This window comes from Pteropus alecto, unplaced genomic scaffold (genome assembly GCF_000325575.1).
Source record: "Pteropus alecto unplaced genomic scaffold, ASM32557v1 scaffold164, whole genome shotgun sequence".
Classification (NCBI taxonomy): Eukaryota; Metazoa; Chordata; class Mammalia; order Chiroptera; family Pteropodidae; genus Pteropus; species Pteropus alecto.
In genome coordinates, this window is record NW_006439568.1 from 17,040,173 (window position 1) to 17,062,793 (window position 22,621).

General features: G+C 35.3%; 1 protein-coding gene across 4 annotated transcripts in view; it reads right to left on the minus strand.

Moving 5' to 3' along the window:
- The window catches only part of OXR1 (oxidation resistance 1), a 304,617-nt gene that overhangs the window by 130,212 nt on the left and 151,784 nt on the right, over positions 1–22,621 (minus strand). Inside the window, exon 1 of one of the 4 annotated variants that reach the window (XM_015593004.2) lies at positions 3,642–3,912. The exons of the other annotated variants lie outside the window; for them this stretch is intronic. Coding sequence (XP_015448490.1) covers positions 3,642–3,654 — 13 coding nt within the window. The 5' untranslated portion in view covers positions 3,655–3,912. Of the gene's footprint in view, positions 1–3,641; positions 3,913–22,621 lie in introns of those variants that run through there. 4 annotated transcript variants of the gene reach the window in all.

Sequence of the window (22,621 nt, forward strand, 5' to 3'; positions counted from 1 at the left end):
TTTTCCCCCAATTTTTTTTTTGTGTGTGTGTCTTTGGTTTGGTCAATGTTCTCACATTAGCAGCTTTCTTAATTTAAGAGTGCTTAAATTAAAGAATATATCTCAATAGCTTTCCTATTTAAGGGTGGCACACTATAAAAGCTGATTGGCAGCGAGGCTTGTCAGCTGTGGTCTCCACTGTCAGACCCTCTGAGGGAGCTGATTCCTAGGAGAATTCTTTCTGTCAATAACTTTAGGTCTTTTCTCATGGGTCAATCCACTTTGTAGACAGACTTTTTTATTCCTACCTTTATTCCTACTTTATGAAATAATCAATATCCTGAGCTGTCTTTTGGGAAATTCTGCACTGTGAATCTGGTGCTTCTTAGCTTTTCCCACTGTTGCCTTAATTTTCTTGGGTCATTTAAGCCATCTGCTTTCCTGCTTCCAAAATATCGTTGCTGTTATTTCCTCTTTAAGTATTCTGTCCTTTTGCCCTATGTCTCTTTCTTTATAAAAATTCACTTTACTGTCATTTTAGTTGAGTATCAAAATGGAAGAGATCTTTATGGTTGTATTTAATCTGCCATCTTTAAGTGGAAGTCTCGCTTCCAGTCATGATTTTAAGATGTTTGAAATGCGTAGAGGAATTTAATTTACTACATCCATAGATGTTATTTGTTAGTTATGAGTCGTTTAAGTGCTTAGAAAGTATTGGCTTATTACATTTTAAATTTGCCTCATTACTCATTTACAGTGTTTGTTAAAAATCACATAAAGATCACTTTTTAAAAGTGATTTGTTTAAAATTTGTTTAAAATCACTTGTAAGTATAGTCTGAAATGTTTTTAAAAGTTTATTTAACTAAGATTGTAAATAAAAGTAAATTTCAGGGAAACCTAATTTGTTAAATTTATGACTTAATAAAATCAAGTAAAAATATTTGTGAAAAAACCCCAAAAACCTAGACTTATGAATTGTGCTTAAATCTTGAGGGAAAACAGTGTTTTCTAATTAATAATCAGCTCATAGAAGTTATATGCTTAACTACAAGTAACTTTAAATAGACTTTTTCACAAAGAACAACCTCTCCTCCTAACTAAAACATGGAGAACATTATGCTGAGGGAAAGAAGCCAGATACAGAAGAGTAAATACCGCTCGATCCTACATACACAAGGAATCTAAAATAGTCAAACTCATAGTGGCAGAGGATAGAATGGTAGTTACCAGTGGCTTGGCAGTGGTGGCAGGTGGTGGGAAGAGAGAAGAATCAGTCAAAGAGTATGGCTTTAGTTATGCAAGACGAATAAACCCTAGAGATTCATTGGTCAACATAATTTCTATAGTTAACAATAGTATGTTGATACTAAAAAATTTTATAAGAGCATAGATTGTATATTAAGTGTTCTTATTAAAAATAAGTAAAAAGGGTGGGAGAAATTTTTGGAAGTGATAGATGTTTATGGTATAGATTTTGGTCATGGTTTCTTGGGTCCATACTTATCTCCAAACTCATCGAGCTCTATGCATTAAATACATACAGGTTTTTATATGTCAACCACACCTCAATAAAGTGTTCTTTTTTAATCTTATGGGAATAAGTTTAAAAAAATAGTATAACTATGTCATGTCATAGAAGAACAGAAACATAGAAAGTATGCAAGTGGAGCTTTGTTTCACTTTTGGCTGAGGACCCCAAGACTGAAAACTGTGGAGTAGGTATCCAATATCTCCACATCCTAAAAGTGATGCTAAGAGACTATAACACTGACCAGCATTTACCCATCATACACCTTAAAGGTATAAAACAGGTGACATGGAAGATGCCAAGAGAGAATTTCTTTGGAGAAAGTGGGCAGTATATTGTGCTCCTACGCTCACCCTCACATGGTTTGGGGAGAAGGTTAGGGAGAGATTCCTCCTCATTTCAAGGCAAGTAAGAGTCTTCAAAGGGACTCTAAGGGGACCTGGCTGCAGCCCACTGGCCAATCAAAAAGGAGGCATAGCAAAGCAGTCTATTCTTTGGAAACCAGATACCCTTGTAGGTAATCAGCATGATGCCATAGTAGCTAATTCCCTGTATGGTTTAAAAAGGGGTCTCAGGTAAAAGAAACCTAGTGAGTGAAAGAAAAGCCTAGAAGACATCCGAGGGGCAGGCAGTTTGGAGTAATTGTATACAGACATCCTTGGTCCAAGTTCTATAGAACTCCGTGGATAAGCTCTACTACCTGAAAAAAGTATTGAAACAAAGTCAGTCGAAGAGCTTGTTGGCTCTTGTTAGTGCCCAGCAGAAAAGGGTGCCCCCTTGTTATTTCATTGGCAAAATACTTTTCTAGACTAGAAAGAAATAAAATAGTGAACATTATTCATCGTCTCCGACTATTACTAAAAAGGCCCCTAGAAAAGTCAAAGGTCTCTAATTTTCTCTTTTCAATCCCAATTTTCTCTAAGAACGATCCAATTTGTTTCATGACCACTTTGTGACTAAGTCCATAGACTCATCGAAAGTCTCATTTTATTATAGGGATTCCTTTATAAAATAAGCATGCCGGTCAAATAATAAGCTTTAGCAGTGATTTTCTAAAAATAAGAAATACAACACTGCTGTTGCTTTATAAGCTTCCTTCCCTATAAATGTGGCATTTTCCCTCTAATTTGGTTATTATTAAGCTTTACTCATAAAGTCAATAAGTAATTTGGCTCTTTAAGATTAGCAAAGGCTAAGCTTAAATGTAAGAGATCTCTATTTTTATTTAAAAACAAAAGTATTCTCCATGGTTGAACACTTACCACCAAGAAGAAATTATAGTAAGTTCTACAATGGCAGAGATATTTTGGTTTTGACAGATATGTCCATAAATTTTGTATGCTAGATAACCATAACACCACATAAACCTGGGAAAGAAAATTTCATTGTCCCCAGGTGTGCTATTTTTAGCTGTCACACAGAACAAGTGCCTTGTGCTTCGCTTATTATTAACTTTTATTCTTATATATCCACATAACCTTGTCTTACTTAAGAGGTCTTTATTTATTTTATTTCTCTCCAAGTGAGCTATCCTGAGTTTTGACTAATATTTGTTTTTCTATACATTAGTATCTTGCTGTGTTTCTTATCAATTATTTTTATAAAGTATCTGATAGCATTAGAAAATTTATCTGCCATTGCCTAGAAAATGTCAAATATTCTGATTTTTGCCATACTCGCAATTCTTTTGAGAATCTATCGTCATCTTATAGTAAATAAATATGACATTAAATGTGTTATAATTTCATGTTATTCATTTGGTGTCATATTTAGAGTGAAAAAACTAATTAAATGAGAAATGAAAACAAGAAAAATCAAAAAATATTAATGGAAATAAGATAAACATTTTAAAGAGTATTTTTTAAAATTCATACCATAGAATCAAAATATTATAGATGGCTAACATAACTAGGGCTCTTAAATTCAAAGGCTGGCAATTTCTGGTACTTAACACCACAGAAGGGACGTTATACAAATATCCAAACCCACTGTTATTTGCATAAGAATCTACCATTTGGTTAATTTCCATGCTTCAGCAGCAGGACTCTGCCTTCCCCAACTAATGATTGACATTTCAAGTAAATGAGAAATAAAAAAAAAAAAAATAGAAAGGCCTGATTTCAGAAACTTACTTCTCAGCTTCATGGGATACTGGGCATGTTTCCTTGTAGTTCAGCCTCCTGCAGCAGTGGGTTGGTGAGTGCTCTTTCAAACATACTTGCTATTTCTGTGGGTTTATTTCCATCCTGAATTCTAAATCTCTAAGTACACGGTGTCTTTGAATAGCACCGTTTTTTCTTCCATCTTTAGCAGACTGTTGAAGTGAGAAGTCTACACCTTCCCACTTGTTTCCCTCTGACTAATTTTAAGAAGCTTTTAGAGCTGGATGAGACAGTGGTAGCCAAAAGAATGAAGAAACAAATATGTGTTTTAGGTTCGAAAGAGCAAGTTATTCATTTACTCAAGGAATGTTCTGGGAAGTATTCAGCTTCTGAAATGAAACACACTTTAAAGGCTGGAAAACATTTAGATATGTTGGCCCCATATCATTGCTTACAAGTATTAGCTTCAGTAATATTATATTTTCTGAAATCAAATATATATTTCTTTATCAAAAAAAAAAAACAAAAAATATAATAATGTTTTACAGAAAATAACAAATATTGGTGACGATGTGGAGAAATTACAAGAACCCTGGTGCACTGCTGGTAGGACTGAAAAATGGTGCAAACACTATGAAAAAGTTTGGAGGATTCTCAAAAAATTAAAGTTACCACAGGATTCAGCAGTACTATTTCTGATTATATGTCCAAAAGAATTGAGAGCAGGGTCTCAAAGATGTATTAATACACCCATATTCATAACAGCACTATTCACAATAGCCAAGAGGTGGCAGCAACTTAAATGACCATCAGTGAATGGATAGATGAAATGTGGTATGTATGTACAATGGAATATCATTCAGCCTTAAAAAGGAAGGAAGTCTTGTCATATGCTACAATATAGATGAACCATGAGAACTTTATGATAAGTAAAATAAACCAGTCACAAAAAGACAAATATTGTGTGCCTCTAGTTATATGAGGTCAACTTCATAGAAACAGAAAATAGAAAGGTGGTTACCAAGGGCTAGGAGGAATAATAAAAGGGAAAAATAAGTTTTATGTGTATAGAGTTTCAGATTTGGAAGATTAAAAAGTTCTGAATATTAAAAAGTATATTCAGAACAATGTGAATATGCTTAACATATTGAACTGTACATTTAAAAATAGTTAAGGTGGTAAAAAAAAAAGATATAATGCTTGGAAGGATCCTTATTTAGATTATTCACTGCCTATCGTTCTGTGCATTTAAAGTCAAAACTGCCAGTCAGTCACACACAGGAAGAAAATGTTGGTCATCAGTATAAGTTTTCCAAACTAAATCATGGATAATGACTTTATACAGCTAGCTGGAAGTGTATGGTCAGCCAGAATGCACACACTTCTGCTGTAAGCCAAGAATGATAACAGCATCTGAGCAGCTACCACAAGACCAGTGAAACTTTTCAGAGTTTGAACCAATCATTACTACCCTAAACTTCACCAAAGAAATGACTAGTTCAGGAAGGCTAAATTATATAAAATCAAGAATATATATTATTGGGGTGATTATTTCATAAATTTTATAAATCTCTAACCACTGTTATATACCTGAAAGTAATATAATATTGTATGACACTATAACTGAAAATTTTTTTAAAAAAATGTAAGCATAAAAAAAATAATATATAGCACTGTGATTAAGAATACAGGCTCAGTACTCAACTTATCTGAGTTTGAATCCTGACTTACCTATCTAGAGACTGTGCGACTTTAGACAAATTGTTTAACCTCTCTAAGCTTTAAGCTTTCTTTCTCTCATCTATATAGTGAAAAAGTTATAATTCCTTTGTGGAATTCTAATGAGAAGTATATCAGATGAGACTATAAATGCTTACCATATAGCCAGGCACATAATAAACACTTAAACCTTGGCTATTGTTATAACTTTTTTTTCCCCTTTTTGAAGCTAGAGAACTCAACATTTTGAATGGCAAAATCAATCATACTGTTACTCTATAATTACTTTGATTTTGTAGGTTATTGGGTTTCTTCATATTAAGGTATTAAACGTTCAAATATTAATGGTTTCATTTTTATTATGTTATCTTTAACTACATCACATCTTGTGAAGTAGCAAGAGAGTTCAGCTTCACCCTGAGGTAATGGAAAGAATGCTGAATTTGGAGTAATGATAGGAGGAGTAGGTACGCAGGTGATCACCAGCTATGTTACACTGGATGCATGTGTATGCTTTACATATTTAAGTCAGTCTCATATGGAAAATTAGATTAATTTCCATTAAAACTATGAAAGTAAGTTAAATGTGACCAACAGTAAGTAATAAGATCTTTCGAGTCATTTGATAATTAAAATGTTTCATTAGATTAACAATCAAATATACATATATATGATGTATATTATTAGTAACCATTCACTGTAGAGTCATTATCTAGGACAAACAGGTGTTAGCTAATTATGTGCAGGTTGGCCTTCATGGGTGAAAATGTTGTCTTTGTCTCATACATGCACCCAAATTGTAAACTCAGACTCTTAATTACTTAACCTAGCAACCTGGCTTTGGAACAGGCTATTCTAAGATTCACACAAGGCTGAGATAAGATTCTAAATGATTTTATTAATAATGGTTTTTTGCCCTTTTCCACTTATGGAAATAGATGCCACATAAAGATGGAGGGTTTGACAGTTGTGTAAGGGAAACTATGTCTACTTACTCCTCGCATAATGATTCCTAAGTTAGGAAAATATGATATTCAATAGATGATCGACAAAGTTAGCAAGTATCATATTTGAGGGATGATAAAAATAATGACTAACATTTGATTGTCTTTTCTGTGCTGGACCCTTCTAAGCAATTCACATGCTTTATTCAAGTTAATCTTCATAATGATTTTTGAGGCAGATATGTTCTATTCAAATTATACTTAACAAAACTGAGGTATATAGAGGTAAAAGTTTCCTAAGGTCACACAACTAGTAATAGATGAATCGAGATTGGATCACAGTCCATCTGACTCTAGAACCAGCAAATGCACCACGAGGCTTTACAACATTCTTCCCTGAACACTCAGAGCTACCCAGAGGTGTGAAAGTCAGTCACCGGCTTCTCCCACTTTGTTTAGGTATTCCTGCTCATTTTGTTTAGCTTGAGGCTGGCAGGCCTGGGAAGCAGCAAGGCTAGGGCTAACTAACCATGGCCTCAGGTAAGATGAAAGGATAGACAATCAGAAATTTGAGGAGTTTCAAGTGCCAAGGAACCACCATTAAAGGATGTCATACAGGAAGGAACGGGTTTCAAGTAGTAACTATATAACCAACCACAGCCATGAATAAAAATTTAAAACGAAAGCCAAGCAGTAAGCCAGAGATGTATTCTGGGGCAAGCCAGGAAGCCAGTCGGCTTAACAATTCGATTATCAAAATAGTCATGGCTAGAGACTGGCAAAGGAGGAGAGAGTCAAAAATTTCAGGAGCTAATCGAGGTCAGTCTAAGTCAGCAATTTATTTATGGAATTTATTTCAGGAGGGCTTGGTATATTTTTTTTTCTATGCAAGAAAAGGTTGAGATGATTCTTTAGGTGGTAACCCAGGTCAAAGGTGCTATCATACTAGCAGATGAGTTGAGATGATGGCTGGAACAGGGAGAAGGTCAGTGGGAAGCCTAGGACAAACTTGTTGAGAACAATGCTAACACCACGTAAATACTTTTGAGCTGATGAATGTGTAATCAGGTGTTATAAGTATTTTGCTAACTAATGAATTTAATACTGAACTCAGATCCAAGTGGGATGATGAAAATCTATTTTAAAAATTAACGATTGATCGATTTTATAATCACATTAAATTTGTGCTTTTCTTCCTTGTCTTCATATCACATTTTACACACACATACACACACACACACACACACACACACACACACACACACAGAGCATATATAGTAAAATTTTCATTCCTTAAAATGTTGATAAGGAAGCTATGCTGGTGCATGAGAAGAACTATGATTTATATCCCCTAACCATACAGAAGTTCATATATGCTATACAGAAGTCATTTCTTTGCAGAGTAAGCAAAGCCCTGAAAGCTTCTGCCAGAGTTACCACATATATATCCACATTAACTTCTAACATTAACTACTAGGAAAATTATTTCTATCAATATAGGTACTTCTGCTTTAGGAAATTATATCGGTCAGTGTAGCCAGGAGACAGAACGGAATTATAGAGAATAGCTTAGGTATAAAGTTGACAACACTAAGTTATCACAAAAATAGCAATTGCAAGAAGCATGTACTAACTCTAGGGCTGGGGAGCAACAGGAAGTGGTTGGAATTATTAAAGGATAAGAACTAAGAGAAGGGCAGATACGGGAATGAAGCCCAGTTGCCAGAGCTAGGAAGAGTCACCAGGCAGACACCGACAGGAACGGCGAGCTGAGAGGAAGGCATGTCTTCTCCCTGTGCCAGCCTTGCAGACGCCCTGTGGTGCCCCCTATGGGAACAACCTAACAGTAGCAGCTGGCAAAGCACAAATTTGGTTGCCAGAAAGCCAGCTCCGACATCACAAAGTGGAGCTCAGAAGGGCGGGTTTGGATCTGAGAGACAGTAACTTAAAAACTGGCACTTGTAGAGATATATTCAATGTAACTTATTGTTTAATAAAGGAAACTGTAATTTAATTGTTCTATTGTCTTCTGCAGTAGAGTCTGTGGAACCAAATTTGATCTTTTCCTATTAACTTGGCTACCATTATAAGCACAAATTATTGTATAATTCTTGTATATATAACATCTACAAAAATAATTTATATCCTTAAAATTTCTAGAATATTATTTAATAATATAACTTTAATTCTATTTATTATAGTAATACATATACATATATTAGAAAATTTATAAGATACAGAAAAAAGTATAGAAAATATCTTAGCACCTTAAACAAATCATAGTTAATATTTTAGTGCATTTATTTCCAAGATATCACTTTTCAATTTTTGAAGTCATATTTGTGATCAATTTCTATGTTCAAAGCTATATCCAGCTTTTTTCTTATTAGAAATGTTATTTTTCTGTGATAGTATACTCCTTGTAAAAATAATATAAAGGAAATTCTTAATACTCTTTAAATAGATCAGCCATAATTTAATTAAACACTTTTGTTACGTGACAACTTTTAAAAACAGAATTTTAGGTGGTTGTTGTGTGTGTTATAAACACCACCAAATCTCTCTCTCTCCCTCTCCCCCCGCCCCTTCTCTCCTTCTTGTCACTCTCAGCGACCACTATTTGTTGTTAATGTATCTGATGCTCTTTTCTAACTTTAATCTGCCATGCACTTGGAAATCACATAATCGAATGTGTTAGAATTTTATCTAAATTCATAGTTAATGTGCTTTGAAATGAGAATTTGAAATCTCCCCTCTAAGAAAATTCCATGAGCCTTGGCATAGAAATGAGGCAACATTTATTTTAGCAATTCGATACCCACTTCTTCAAAAAAAAAATTCTTGAAGATTCTTGGCTGAATCAAAGTGGTTGGTGTCATTAAATGTACATGTCATTAAATGAGACATACATTCACTTTGTACCTGCTTTAGTTACTAACACAGTCGGACCTATGATAGTTTATATTTGCATTAAGACAATGGATGGATAAATGACCAAAATCGAATTTAATGTAGTGAAAACATTACATGTGAAAATATACTCAAGCTCATCAGTCATCAAGGGCATACAAATGTCCTTTGTCACACAAGTAAATGAGACAAATTTATTTAGTTACGACAGTGCTAGTGAGGGTGATCTGAGACTACTAGAACTAGCAGGGGAAATTTTCGGTCTTGTGGAAAGCTATTTTGCAATATAGATCCAGAGTCTTTAAATGTTCTTACTCTTTCATTCAATTTCATTTTAAGACTATATTTAATAATTCGAGATGCAGACATAAACATATGGACACTGATGCTTATAGTAGCATTATTAATACCAACAAAGACTAGAAACTCGAAGCATCTGACATTAGCCACATGTTAAATAAAACATTAAAAATGACATTTAGAATCACATTTCAATGAAGTGAGAAAAATGTATATTATCAAGTTAAAGAATGCAAAACTGTGTCTAATTATATAAATATAAAAGTCTCATGGAGCAAAGCCATAAAGGAAATGCACCAAACTCTTGACAAGGCCATCTCTGGCTAATGGAATTATGGTTGATTGTTAACTTCTTTATATTTTTCGAATGTTCAAAAATGTGCATTTTTAAAAATCTGAAACAGTATGTGTTATAATTATTTTAAATGCTGAATTCTATAACCCATGGTAACTGCAGCAGAACATTATTTTCATGTAGAGGAATCTTATATCCTGACTGTTTGTAGTTGGACAACTTGGTACATTCACTGAGAGAAGAAGATACACCTTAGCTTTGGTGGATAGAAAGCAAGCAGCCTCCTTTCTTTAGAGGCTCAATGCCAGAGCCTGATGCTTTTCTCCTTAATATCTGTACTCATCTTCCATAGAAACAGAAGGTTTAACTAGGCACTATGCTGTCCAGCTCTGGGTGTGGCCATGAGACTACTTTCTCATCAGTGAGAAATGAACAGAAGCGATGTGACAACTTTTGGGTCATGATCCTACAAGGAAAGTTCTGTGCCCTTCCCTTTCCCCCTCGTTCACTGGCTGAAATGCAGTGAACTCTAGAGAGGCTATTTAGATCAAGAGATGGGAGTTGAATATTAAGGACACCAGAGAGACTAGGGGTCTCTACACTTGACATTGAAAAACCTGCCCAGGCCTACTTTACCCTGGGACTGCTGTATAGGACAATAATAAAATCTTTTGGCCTTTATGATAGCAGCCAAATTAGTATGCTAACTACTGCTGCTTCGATCTGGCAGAAGCAGCTGAATTTAGCTGATTACTTTTTGAAGGTTAGTTCACCATTAATTACACCAAAACTAAAATCACTATTTAGTAGACATTCCCTAACATTTAAATAGCTCATCTTAAATAACCCATTGTATAGGCCAATTAATATAGCTATTTGAGAGTGCAGACTATCATGCCACTTGAAACCAGATGTCCCAGAAGCCATCTAAGCTTCTTCTAAGAATGAATGTCTTTTTTTTTTTCCCCCTAATTGAAAATCACACATTGTATGTCATATGGCTCAGGCTCAGCTGCTGGAGAAAATTCAAAGTGTTTATCGGGAGCACTTTCGGGTCACAGGATTCCCCACATCAGCGCTGAGACGAGTCAGGTTCTCAACTGTTCACGACAGAATGGCAGGCACTTCAGATTGCACATCTTAAGCATAAACAGACCTTGCCTCGCTTTTAATCTCAGATTGCTGAACTATAGTCCCTTCTTAGAAACCTAAATCATAGATTGACGGCAATGGAATACTGCTTAAGCATTTAAAATGGCCTTGCTTGAAAAACTAATGGATACATTAGCAATCTATTCTAGATCCTCCAAATCATGTCTCCTATTAAATTAAAACATCACAAAACAAAATATGTATATAAAAAAGTTAGTTATTTGACTGGTGTTTCTGACCTAATCTAGCAGAATTATTACTAAAAACACTGTCACTATTAAACAGTGTCTTTTTTTTTTAGACAATTCTAAACTCTCCCTTGAACTTAATTTCTGGAAGTAGAAGATGAACTTCAAGCTTCCTTCTTTTATTTTTATACACACACACACACACACACACACACACACATATACACATACACACATATACATATATACACATATATATACAAATATATACATACATACACATATATATACATATATATACATATATACATATATACACACACATACATATACATATATTTGTATACAGTGGTGAGCACACGCACACACACACACCCAATATTCCCCATTTAGTTGTAGTGACTTTGGTGGATATCTGCCCTTTAAGCCTATCGGCATGTATGTTTCTCACTCTTGGTAACAGCATTCCCGTTTCTGTACTGGTTCCACCCTTCACCAAGGCAGCCCATGTGCTCCAAGGGGAACTGGCTTGACTTCTGTATTAAAAGCAAAATACATGGCTCAGGCCTAAGTTAACTGACATAATCCCATATCTCCAGCCACACTTATTAAGATAAAAGTGGGTGAGTGCTCTAAGTTGATTTATTTAGGCTAAAGCTCAGGATTTTTGTTTGAGAATGGAAAAACGTACTCTGCTACATGTGAATGAAATAGAATGTATGAAATTCAGGTTCTCAACCATTCACAGTAGTTAATTGAGATTAGACATCTAAATGATAAAGAAACCTGAATGTGAACAAGGTAGACATCTTAAGTCCATGAAGTAGGAAGACTTCAACAATGTTTTTAGCACTAAAGAAGCAGAATCGAGAAATGGAGAGAGTGTGAAAACGGGTCCGTCCCACATCATTTAAGTAGACAGATCAAGCCTGATCTCAAGTCCGCTTACCTTTGGATTTTAGCCACATGTGCCTATAAATTTCTTTTTTTTTAAATTTATTTGATAGTTTGAAGTTGCCTGTAAGCGAAAGCATCCTGATAGAGACAGCAAGAAATTGAGACAACTTTAGGGCTTAACTCTTAACGTTAATTTCATCTGACATTCCTGATAATGCCAATCCCCTCGATTAATGGTGGTCCTTCATTTTTAAACTTAATTGTGTAATTTTATGGTATGTTTACTTTCATACGCCTCTGCAGACCCTTCTTACATTGCACAGAGAAATGGTGGAGAAAAAACCCACATTAGTTCTCTGCCTACTTTGAGTCGGGCATTTAATGTACACTATCTTATTTAATTCTCAAAACTGAGAAGATATGGTCTCTAGTAATAGATACAGAAAATGAGGTTCGAAGAAGATAAGTTTGCCAAGGTTACACAGCAGTTAAGACAGCTGCTGGGACTTGAGTCTCCAAAGCTCAATCTCTTCCCATTAAACAAGGCTGCTTTAGATGAGTAATAAATTCCAAACAGATAAAAACAGTTAACGGAAATATCATTTAATATGTGAGTTTTTGAAACATTAGACGTGGTCTGCCTCTACAAATCTGTATAACATTTTAGAATTAAAATTTTGCTTTAGAAACATTAAGAAATTTTCAGACTATTTGGAGATAACTTCGATGTCTCTGAAATTAGGCAGATAGCATTGACTTAAAATGAGAAAAACATAAATGTGCTAATTTGAACAGTGTGACACTAGTAACTATTTTGCCTCCACCTTTATCCGTAGTAGGCACTGCACGTTTCAAATGAGCCTTTATCAAAGAGCTATTTTCCGAGTTCTTTCCCATCTCTCTAAGCTGGCCAGAGTCCCACAGTTCAAATCTATATCTATTGTCAAAGCATGATTCTTGGCCATTCTTCTGCTTTCCTGCTGTAATTTCTCCTTTGATTTTTCTGGCAACTTCCTTTTCTATAACTTCCTTCCCTACAGAAGGAGGCCGGGCTTTTCCATAACCTCCTTCTCTGCAGGAGGAGGCCAGCCTCTTTGTCTACTTTTATATCATCTTTTTCTAGCATGCATCGAAGTTCAAGTTTCCCATATATTCTCTCAACATCCTGTTTAACTCTTCTTTTTAAATTCCCACTCCCCTCTTCTCTTTAAATCTCCACACTGTCACCCAGCCTCTTTCATAAGTGCTCATGTTGGCTACTGTGCTTCTTTGAGATACTTCTTAAACAGCAAAATCATGTCGAAAGCTCTTGGAAATGATTAATTGATCACATCAAATTGAACTCTATGCAATATAAAAAATACAAAGCCATTGGCTCTGCACTTCCAAGACTATGTATTCTAGAAATATCTTCAAGGGGGCAGGGCAGGGGGCAGGGGGAGGAATCTCACGTCTGAAGATACAGACACAGTGGAAGCAGCATTAATGATTTTCCTGAATGTCAAAGTCAGAGAACATAATGAAGCACAACTGGATATCATCAGAGGTATTGTTCACATAAGAGTGGATGATAAAAATGTGAGCAAGAAGCATGACTGGGGGTCAAACTCAGATCAAACCATCAAAGCTGCACCATGACATGCAGTAGTTGTGAAAATTATGTAAGGCCACATTCAGCTGCAACGTGTTCTGGTTATTTCAAAGCATTTGCACCTAGAGATATAAATAATAATCTATTTACCTTGGAAAAACAGCTCCCACACAGACGTTTCACACTAAATACCATAAGGGGAGAACACTGAACAGGCTACAAATATTCCACAAAGTTTTATAGTGTTTCTGGGTTTTATAACGTTTGGGATTAATTTAAAAGGGCACTGTCAAACTATCCAAATGTAAAATATGATTTACTGAAAATGATTTTAATGTAGAATAGGTAGATTGTCAAAGTGAGAATATTGATGTGAATGTCAATGGAATATTTGTAGGAATTTTCTTTTCATCTCTCCCCAATCGAAACAAACAAGACATAACTCTTTAACACTGTTTTAGCAAGATTTTATCCTTGTGGGGTTATAGGATCTTGCACCTCAGAAAAAGAATTTAGAAAGGTGTCCCAGGCTGGTAACATAGCATGCATAAATAGGTATTCTCAACATTTAGTATGCAATGACCTGCTTTTAAAACTGTGTTTTAAATATTTTTTCAGTGTAATACCTAATATCTATGAGAGTGCAGGGAAAAGGCCAATTTCTGTTGACTGGATTGTGAATTGACATAATCTTTTGGAGAGAAATTTGGCAATATGTAATAATTCTCTAAAACTGTGAGTAGATTACTTGAACTTGGCAATTTCACTTTTGAGAATTTATCCTAACAAAGTCATAAAGAAGAAGAAAGTCATAGGTTTATTTGCATGGGTATTGATTAAAATACTGTTATAGGCAAAATGAATAAAGTCCAAAAATGACAAATCCAATAATAGTGGGTCAACTGAGTAAGTTGTGGTATATTTATACTGTAGAATACTGTATAATCACAGAAAATGTCGCAGAATCATATTTATTGGCACGAAAAGATATATAAGCTATATTAGGTTAAAAGAATACTGAGCATGTACTCTGTGATCAGTGATCAGCATGTTCTACATGCTGGAAGACAGCAGTGAACAGAAACAAAAGGGCACATCCCCAGTCCTTGCTGAGCATATATTCTGGTGCCTACATTAGAATCATACATTATCAACCTGTTTTGTTAATATGTATAGATTTTACATGTAGTTAGAAAATCTGGGAAATTACATAAAGTAGTTCTTTCTAGAGACTGTGTTTATACTTCATTTCTTCTATTTGTTTATATTTTCTAATAGTTTGTAAAAGACAAATAATCATAGGTTATTTTTAATTAAAAAGTTGGGATATAAGAAGAAAAGGTTTCCTATCATACCAGAAGTGTGCCACTCCCACATGATTCAGATATCGTTCGCTTATAAAAAATAAGGCCAATGTCAGACCTCAAAGGCAAAAAGAAAAACAGGCAAGACAACTGTTTTCAATAGAGGCCATCATTCTTTTCACCAAGACAACTCAGGGGGAAAAAAAAAAGATCTTTCAAGTCTTATCTGTTGTTGTTCCATATTTCATCATCTTTCTAGTACAGTGTCCAGCATTATATCTCTTTTTCTGTAGGGATCAGAGGCCAGAGGCCACGAGAGAAAAGATAGCTTTTAGAGTTCTAAAATGATGTGTGATAAGAAAAGGAATACAATTTACTGAGGACCTGATGAGATATAAATGAAGGATTCTGTATTGGGAGTTTTAAATACTTCTTTATCTATGATAATTCCACGAGGTAGGTGTTCTCCATTTGTTACAAGTGACGAATCTAGGGAAAGGTATCTTGTTCATGTTCACACAGCTAGGAAGTAAGAAAACAAGATTTAAATTCATTCTGGGTCCAAAATCAGTCCTTTCATTAACTTGGTTAGCGAGGCAGAATAAAAAAAGATAGAATAAAGTCAATGACCTAAAAAGTCACTGAATTTTAGATCAGGAAAGGATCTGTAGATCATGTGTTCTAATTACCTCATATCATAGATGGGGATACAATGATTCTAGGAGGCTAAGGAACTTGTCTGGGGTCACATTCCACCAACACTGGAGAGAAATGATCCTAAAATATCTTAATCTGAATCATTAAGCAATACTTCTATTTTTTTTTGGCCACTGTTCAGTGGCTTTTAGCAAATTATTCAGTGATCACATATCATTCTGATAGCTTTGTGCAATGAATTCCATTTACATTTTAATTGAAGATATTCTGTATTTATTAATAAACTGAAATGGAGAACCACAGAATTTTTTAAAAATTACTTAGTTTTCATTAACTTTTATTAACGCTTCCTGAATACTTTGTGTTTCAAAGGGATGAATAATAGACATGGCATTAAAATTATGCAATATATGTACTATTTTGACAGACCAACATGAGTTCCTAATGTTCCCTGTTTTAATTGTATTTGTATTTGGTATTACAATGAATTCTGGCAGGCCAACCCCAGATAAGTAACTCCTTATTTGGAGAATTATCTGGCAGTCTGCTCATAGAAAACAATGTAAACAGATGAGACCAAAAATTGTATCTGACCTCATTCTTTATTGAAATAAGCACCAAAGATATGGCATAAAACTCAGTATCTCTCCTTTTTGAGGCAGCATCTGTATAAAGCATATGGTGCTGATGAAATCGCAGAGGATTTGGTGAAGCCAGGAGTGATCTTTATAAACTTGAGGAACTAAATCTGAAGTGTTTGGTCTACCTGTCTTGAAACTAAATAAAATCAGCATCCTAGATATCTCCACATGCATAGCAAACCTTTATAAGACAAAGTTCTGTGTTGCCTCTTCTCCCTGTACCCAATGAGACAGAGTTGTGAAAACAAAATAATCACATGATAGGTAAGATACACAAGTTCCTACTATGTTGTAGCATAGTGGAAAAAAATGACATGGGCTAGAGTAGAGTGGTTTGATCTACTTGTCATAGCCAGTAACTTTTTTTTTTGGCATGGACTCACATATATTTATTTTATACTTTGGTTTGTGATCCTTTTTTAAAAAAAATTAAATGTATTGGGGTACAATTGGTTAATAACATTATATAAGTGTCATGGGTCTAATTCTATAATACAGCATCCGTATGTTGCATTGTATGCTCGCCACCCAAAGTCTAGTCTCCCTCCATTACCTATATTTGATACTCTTTCTCTCTTCATCCTCCCTTCACACCCTCCTGCTTTGGTAACCACCATACTGCAGTTTGTGTCTATGAGTTTATTTGTTTGTTTTGTTTACTTCTCTATTTATTGTTATTCATATTGTTACAGCTTTGGCCGCTAAGGGCTCCTTCAGATCGTTTCCTGATTCCATTTAGCATGCCTCTATCCTTTTCATTCATTATTTTAAAGCATTTCCTTGCATTTCTACACTGCAAGCTGTTTCAGGCTCATCTTGTGTAGTTACTGGAGTGGCCAGTGACTTATAAGGTGATCTGGAGCCCCAGCGAATCAGGCAGACATCCTTGCTCAGAGAGGGTGAAGGGAGGATGGAGAGGGTAAAGAGTACCAAATATATGGTGATGGAGGGAGACTAGACTTTGGGTGGTGAGCACACAATGCAATATACAGATGCTGTATTATAGAATTAGACCCTTGACACTTATACAATGTTACTAACCAATTGTACCCCCAATAAATTTAATTTTTTTAAAAAAGGATTACAAATAGGACTTCCAGGGCAAGTGGGGACTTCAGGAGAGCACCTACAGGCGATCTGTCAAGGCTCAGGAAAGCAACTGTCCCAGATGCCTGTTGTCAGCAGTCCTGGCAAACTTTATCCAACCACAGACATAAAATGAGTCATCTGGGAGCATCGGAACAGGCTTAGGTGTGAAGACACACAAGAAAGAGCTCTGAGGAAAAACCCTAACCAGGTAATGGGGCAGATTCTGCAACAGGAGATATTTCCAATTTGCCGTAGCAAGCCGAAGTCCCTCTCTTAGTCACATCAGCACCCTTCCACAGCCGCATTTCCTCGATTCGATGAGCAGTCAGTAGCCAACGGTTTTCTAACTTTAGGGGCGATAAGAATTATCTCTTTAAAATAAATATTCCAGGACTCTGCTTCTGAGATTCTAGATTTCTCCACATTACCTCTAGTTTTATGTTTCTCAATGTTTTTAATCCAGGATGCCTTTTGAAATGGGGTATGTCTCTTCCACTTTGAGAGTTGTGTGTTTGGGAAAATCTCTACCAACTTTACTTTTATTTTCTATTATGAAAAAAATGGGGCTTTTTTGGTCTCACTTGACAATATGATTGTTATAATATTGAAATATGTTTTTTCAATCTACACATTACCGTCGCCTTTTCCCCAAATAAGTATTGTTGCCCTATTCCTAAGAAGTATTCATGTAACTTGTGGTTGTTCTTGATGTGAGTTTACTGAAATTTGGGAGAGGTGGGATGGAGAGACACATGGATGTAAGAGGTACCTTTGGTGCTAAGGTGTCAGGGGCACTAGTGCTATTTGCAGAGTGAAGTATATTAATGATATGAAGAGACTTGGGAGAACATAGAAAGCAAGAACACTATAATCTGGATGGGACAGGCCTAACGTTCAGCCAGTCTGTATCAGAAATAATTTTATATTGACTGACACATAGCCACTGCACTAATCCCCCAGATGGCCCTCTCCCTCACTGTCTAGGCTCTTCCACTTGGCCCCTCAGATAAACTGATGATCCAGGAACTAAAAGACTGACAATTATCCAGCAAGAAGCATGCAGGCTGGTGATCCAGCCCTATAAATTACACTCAATTAGTCCCAGCCTCTGCCAAAGTGATTTGTAAGTATTTTGAACATCACCCCTGAATAGAAGTAAAATATTTAAACGTTCATAAAAATCAATTATTTTGATTGAGCCAACTATAGAAGCATGAGAAGCATGAGGGTACCCAGATGATACCTGAAAAATTGCCAAGCTAAGCATTACCTAAATAGCTAACTCAAAGAACTGTGAGTTCAATAAATGGTTGTTATTTTAAGCCACTGGCTTTGGGGTGGTTTGTTATGTGGCAGTGAGTTACTGATACAAAAGGGCTATACTCTTTTACTTCCCAGAGTAGCCTGTTCAAAAAGGAAGCTTTTCCCAAGCACATGTCATAGAAATCAGAGCGCATTCCTCATGTAATTCTCACAGTAACTCTATGAAGTGATAGTTATTCTCACTCCACAGATGAGGAAATGGTCATATAGAGAAGTGAAATGATGTCTTCAAAGTTAAAAATCTAATCAGTGGTAAAACCAGGATTCAAAGCCAGTTACATTTGACTTCGAATTATTGAGGTTAACATCTGTAGTTACATGGAATATATTTTAGTTTGCTGATGTGTTTTCAATTTTCATTTCAGTTTCTGAGATAGTCATACTTAAAATTATTCTTTATTGATTTTTCCTTTTGTTTTTTATTGACAGAGCTTTTTCTCTTAAAAATAAAAACAAACAAAAAATAAGACAAATCACAACAAAGATCCCTCATCATAAGAGGATTCTGTCATTAATGTGAGTGGCAACTGACCACTGCATAGAACAACCACTCTTCTTCATGACCGTAAAGGTCTGTTTTTGATGCATTTTAGCTTCACTCATCCTTAGTTGCATGCAGAGATGGAAAATAAATGCTGAGTCTCCATATTCCTTTCTGGTGCCAATGGACCTTATGTGATAATTCAACAAGTAGAATCTAGGGGAAATATTGGCTTGTTCCTTTTCTTGGAAGCTGCCTTGCAACAACAATATTGTTCGCAGTGAATAAGCAAAATTCCACAAATCAGTAGTTTTACTGAGAACTGTTTTCTGCTAATTCAGTGGCTCAAATAAACACGTCCAGAAAATGTTAATCGCCTGAGTTGGCTATCGATCACTGTCATCATATAGAAGAAAACTAGGCCAGAACAATAGCCTCTGTGGGTACATAAGCTTTGACTGTGTGCTTTATATAATTAAAATTTCATTATAAACTGAGCATTAATTTCATACATAGCTGTAAGTTATTTCCCATGCTTCAGCTACCTTATTAAAGACAGCAAGAAACTAAAAAGGTTTTAAGTGTCATAAAGGAGAAGTTTTCTTTAAATCCTCTTGATCATTTTTTGGGGTAATAGATTATATCTCCTTTATTAGAAAAAGGAAAAAAAAATCTTAATTAATTGGAAGAGCTCAATGTAGCAAATGTTTCATTAACTACAATTAGAGTAAACACTAAAAGAAAAAGGAATTCAAGTTTACATGTTTGCATGACAAGAAAAGGAAAGAATTCAGTTCATGTGAGAGTTTAGGATAAAAAGAAACTGCAGGTGGGTATTTGCTCAGACTGCTTTAATAGCTTCAAGGTTACAAAATAAATGAGGGAAGGGAATCTCTCAGTTTCAGATGAGAGAACGAAGCCATGGCCTGAAGCTATGGAATGAAGCTCAGACTAGCTGTGTGGAAACAGGGAGTTAAAAAGAACATTGAGCCTTAAAGCATATACATGGAAAAGTGACTAGAAGCAATACCCGCAGAGATGTTACATAACCAGTGAGGAAAGACTATGTAAAACAGGCATGGCATGAGACGGTCATCTTGCATAACAAGGGGCTTCTGTGCAGCTTTTGCTGAGATCAGTTTTCGACTCCTTTTGTGTCTTTTGTTTTTCAAGGACTTTTGACATCCTACTTTGCTTAGCTGTTTATGATTGATTTCATTTAATTTAAAAAAATCTAAGAACTAGGTACTTCTTCCACCATTTCACAGATGATAAAATGAAAGGAGAGATGCTAAGTATTCTGCCCAGTTCACTCAGATAACAAAGGCAGAGCCAGGATCTGAACACAGATTCTGTCACGTGACAGCAATGCCTCTTCTCATCACTAGACCCTACAGCCTCTGATCTGGAGAAACCAACATCGTTGTAAACAAAAATTTATATTCTTCGACACCACAAGGCCTCGGTTTGTCTTTATTCTTGGAATTGCCTAAATCCAGTCTTAAATGAAAGCACGAAACAGCCTAGTATCGCCTCCTCATTATTCATTAACCGTTCGAATTGTGCCCACAGTCAAGTAACAAGGGCCTGAAATGCTGAGTGTTCTACCTGCTTCTTCCAGCTTCCTTAGGCTACTTTTACTCTTCTCTCCGCTTTACAATTCAACTACCAAGATGGCTCCAGTAGACCTAAGCGAGGGCCATGCCCAATGCTTTGTTTTGTAGAGTTCTCAGCTACCGCCTGCTGGTGCTTTCGAGAACATGTATTTTGCTGCAAGGCTTCAAGAGTTTGTATCCTTGGGGAATTTCCCCCTGCTGCATCTGTTAACATTTCCTAAAACATATTTTTCTCCTTACAGTCTCCAACCGAACGGAGGGAATTCCCACTGCTGTTTTTGTTCTTTGTTAATGCTACAGCTGAAAAGAACTTTCTTTCGAAATGGACATTGCAAATTTCCTCAGAGGCAGAGTCTTGGTCGATAAGAGGTGGACAGCTTTATACTATAGCCAGTTTCATCTTCTTCCTAGAAGGCTCTGCTCACCTAATTTTCCAACAAAGCACGTTGCTCGAACCCTACTCTGAGGGAGTCCCAAGATCACAGAAAAATATTCTCCACTCAATGGGGTAATAATCCAGTCTTTGGCTAGCATATCAATTTATATTAGATTATATTTCCAAAGGAAAAGGTTTTATCGATATATAAACCATTCCAGTGACATGAGAACCTTGTACAACTGAGGCCAAAATAAATAATTTAAAACTGCCTTAAGTAAAGGAGAAAATTATACTACATAAATCTCTATTCACTATCCTGTTAGACGAGGAAATGTAACATTCAAATGCATTATTAGTCTGTAGTATGCCGTCAGTCCCGCTGATCTCTGACTTAACATTTCCATAGTCAATTCTTACTCTGCGACAAAGCTTTATTTTAAAACATGAGCATGCAGTTAAGGTGAGAACTTGTCCTAAGGTATTTTATTAAGCTGATCATAAGCAGAGGCTAGAAAGTTTTCAGTCTGCACTTAATTGAAACCTTGGAAAATAGCCTCCTCACCATTTGAGAAAACTGAGCCTAAGATCATGAATTATAAACCAGCATATTTCATTTTTTGTACAATGTGAATAAGTGTATCACATTAGATTTGATATCATCAAAAAGCTGCTTAAGTAAAATATACTCTTGAAGTAAAAAACTCACTTTATCAGGGCAATTAATTGGGGGGGGGCATCAGCTACTCTGTGGCAAAATTCCAGTTCTAGAGCATTACATGATAAGCAATTGTTCTGGAAGAGAAAATTTATTCACTGTGTTTAGTTCTCAGAATTATTTAACTCACATCAAAATCATTATTAGATAGGTCAAGAATGAATATATCTATATATCTCTATCTATCTATCTCTCTATATATTATCTTCTCAAGTCATAGGGATACTGAAAATACACATTGGCAAACTGTTTCAGTTTAACCAATATAGAAATGAAAGTAGACATAATCTATTACTTTAACACATACTTAGTATAGGCAAAATTCATTTTTTCTATATGAGAGGTAAAAAAGTAGTAGCTGAAACCACTTTCTGACAAGGAACTTATTCTATATTTATCAGCATGGTTGTTTTTCAAAGGAAAGAGGCTAGAAAATTATTTCTATTGGATATGGAAAACTTGAATGTCCTCAAATAAGATGTCACTTTTTTTTTTTTTTAGATATTTTTCATTTTAAACATCAGTGGTAAGAACAGATATATCTTTTTTATTTCTGGAATTTTCTACTTAATATTTTTGGACTGTGGTTGACCTCAGGTAACTGAAACCACAGAAAGTGAAACCACAGATTAATGGGGGAACAAGTGTATAGATTTTGCTTTTACTATAGTATAATGTTTTTTAAAAATATAGTACAAGAATAGAAATTATATAACAAAATAGCATTAAAAGTTTAGTTTGGGTTTTGTTTTTTAATATGTAAGACTTTGGGTTATTTTTCTCTAACTAAGAATATATTTCTAATTATG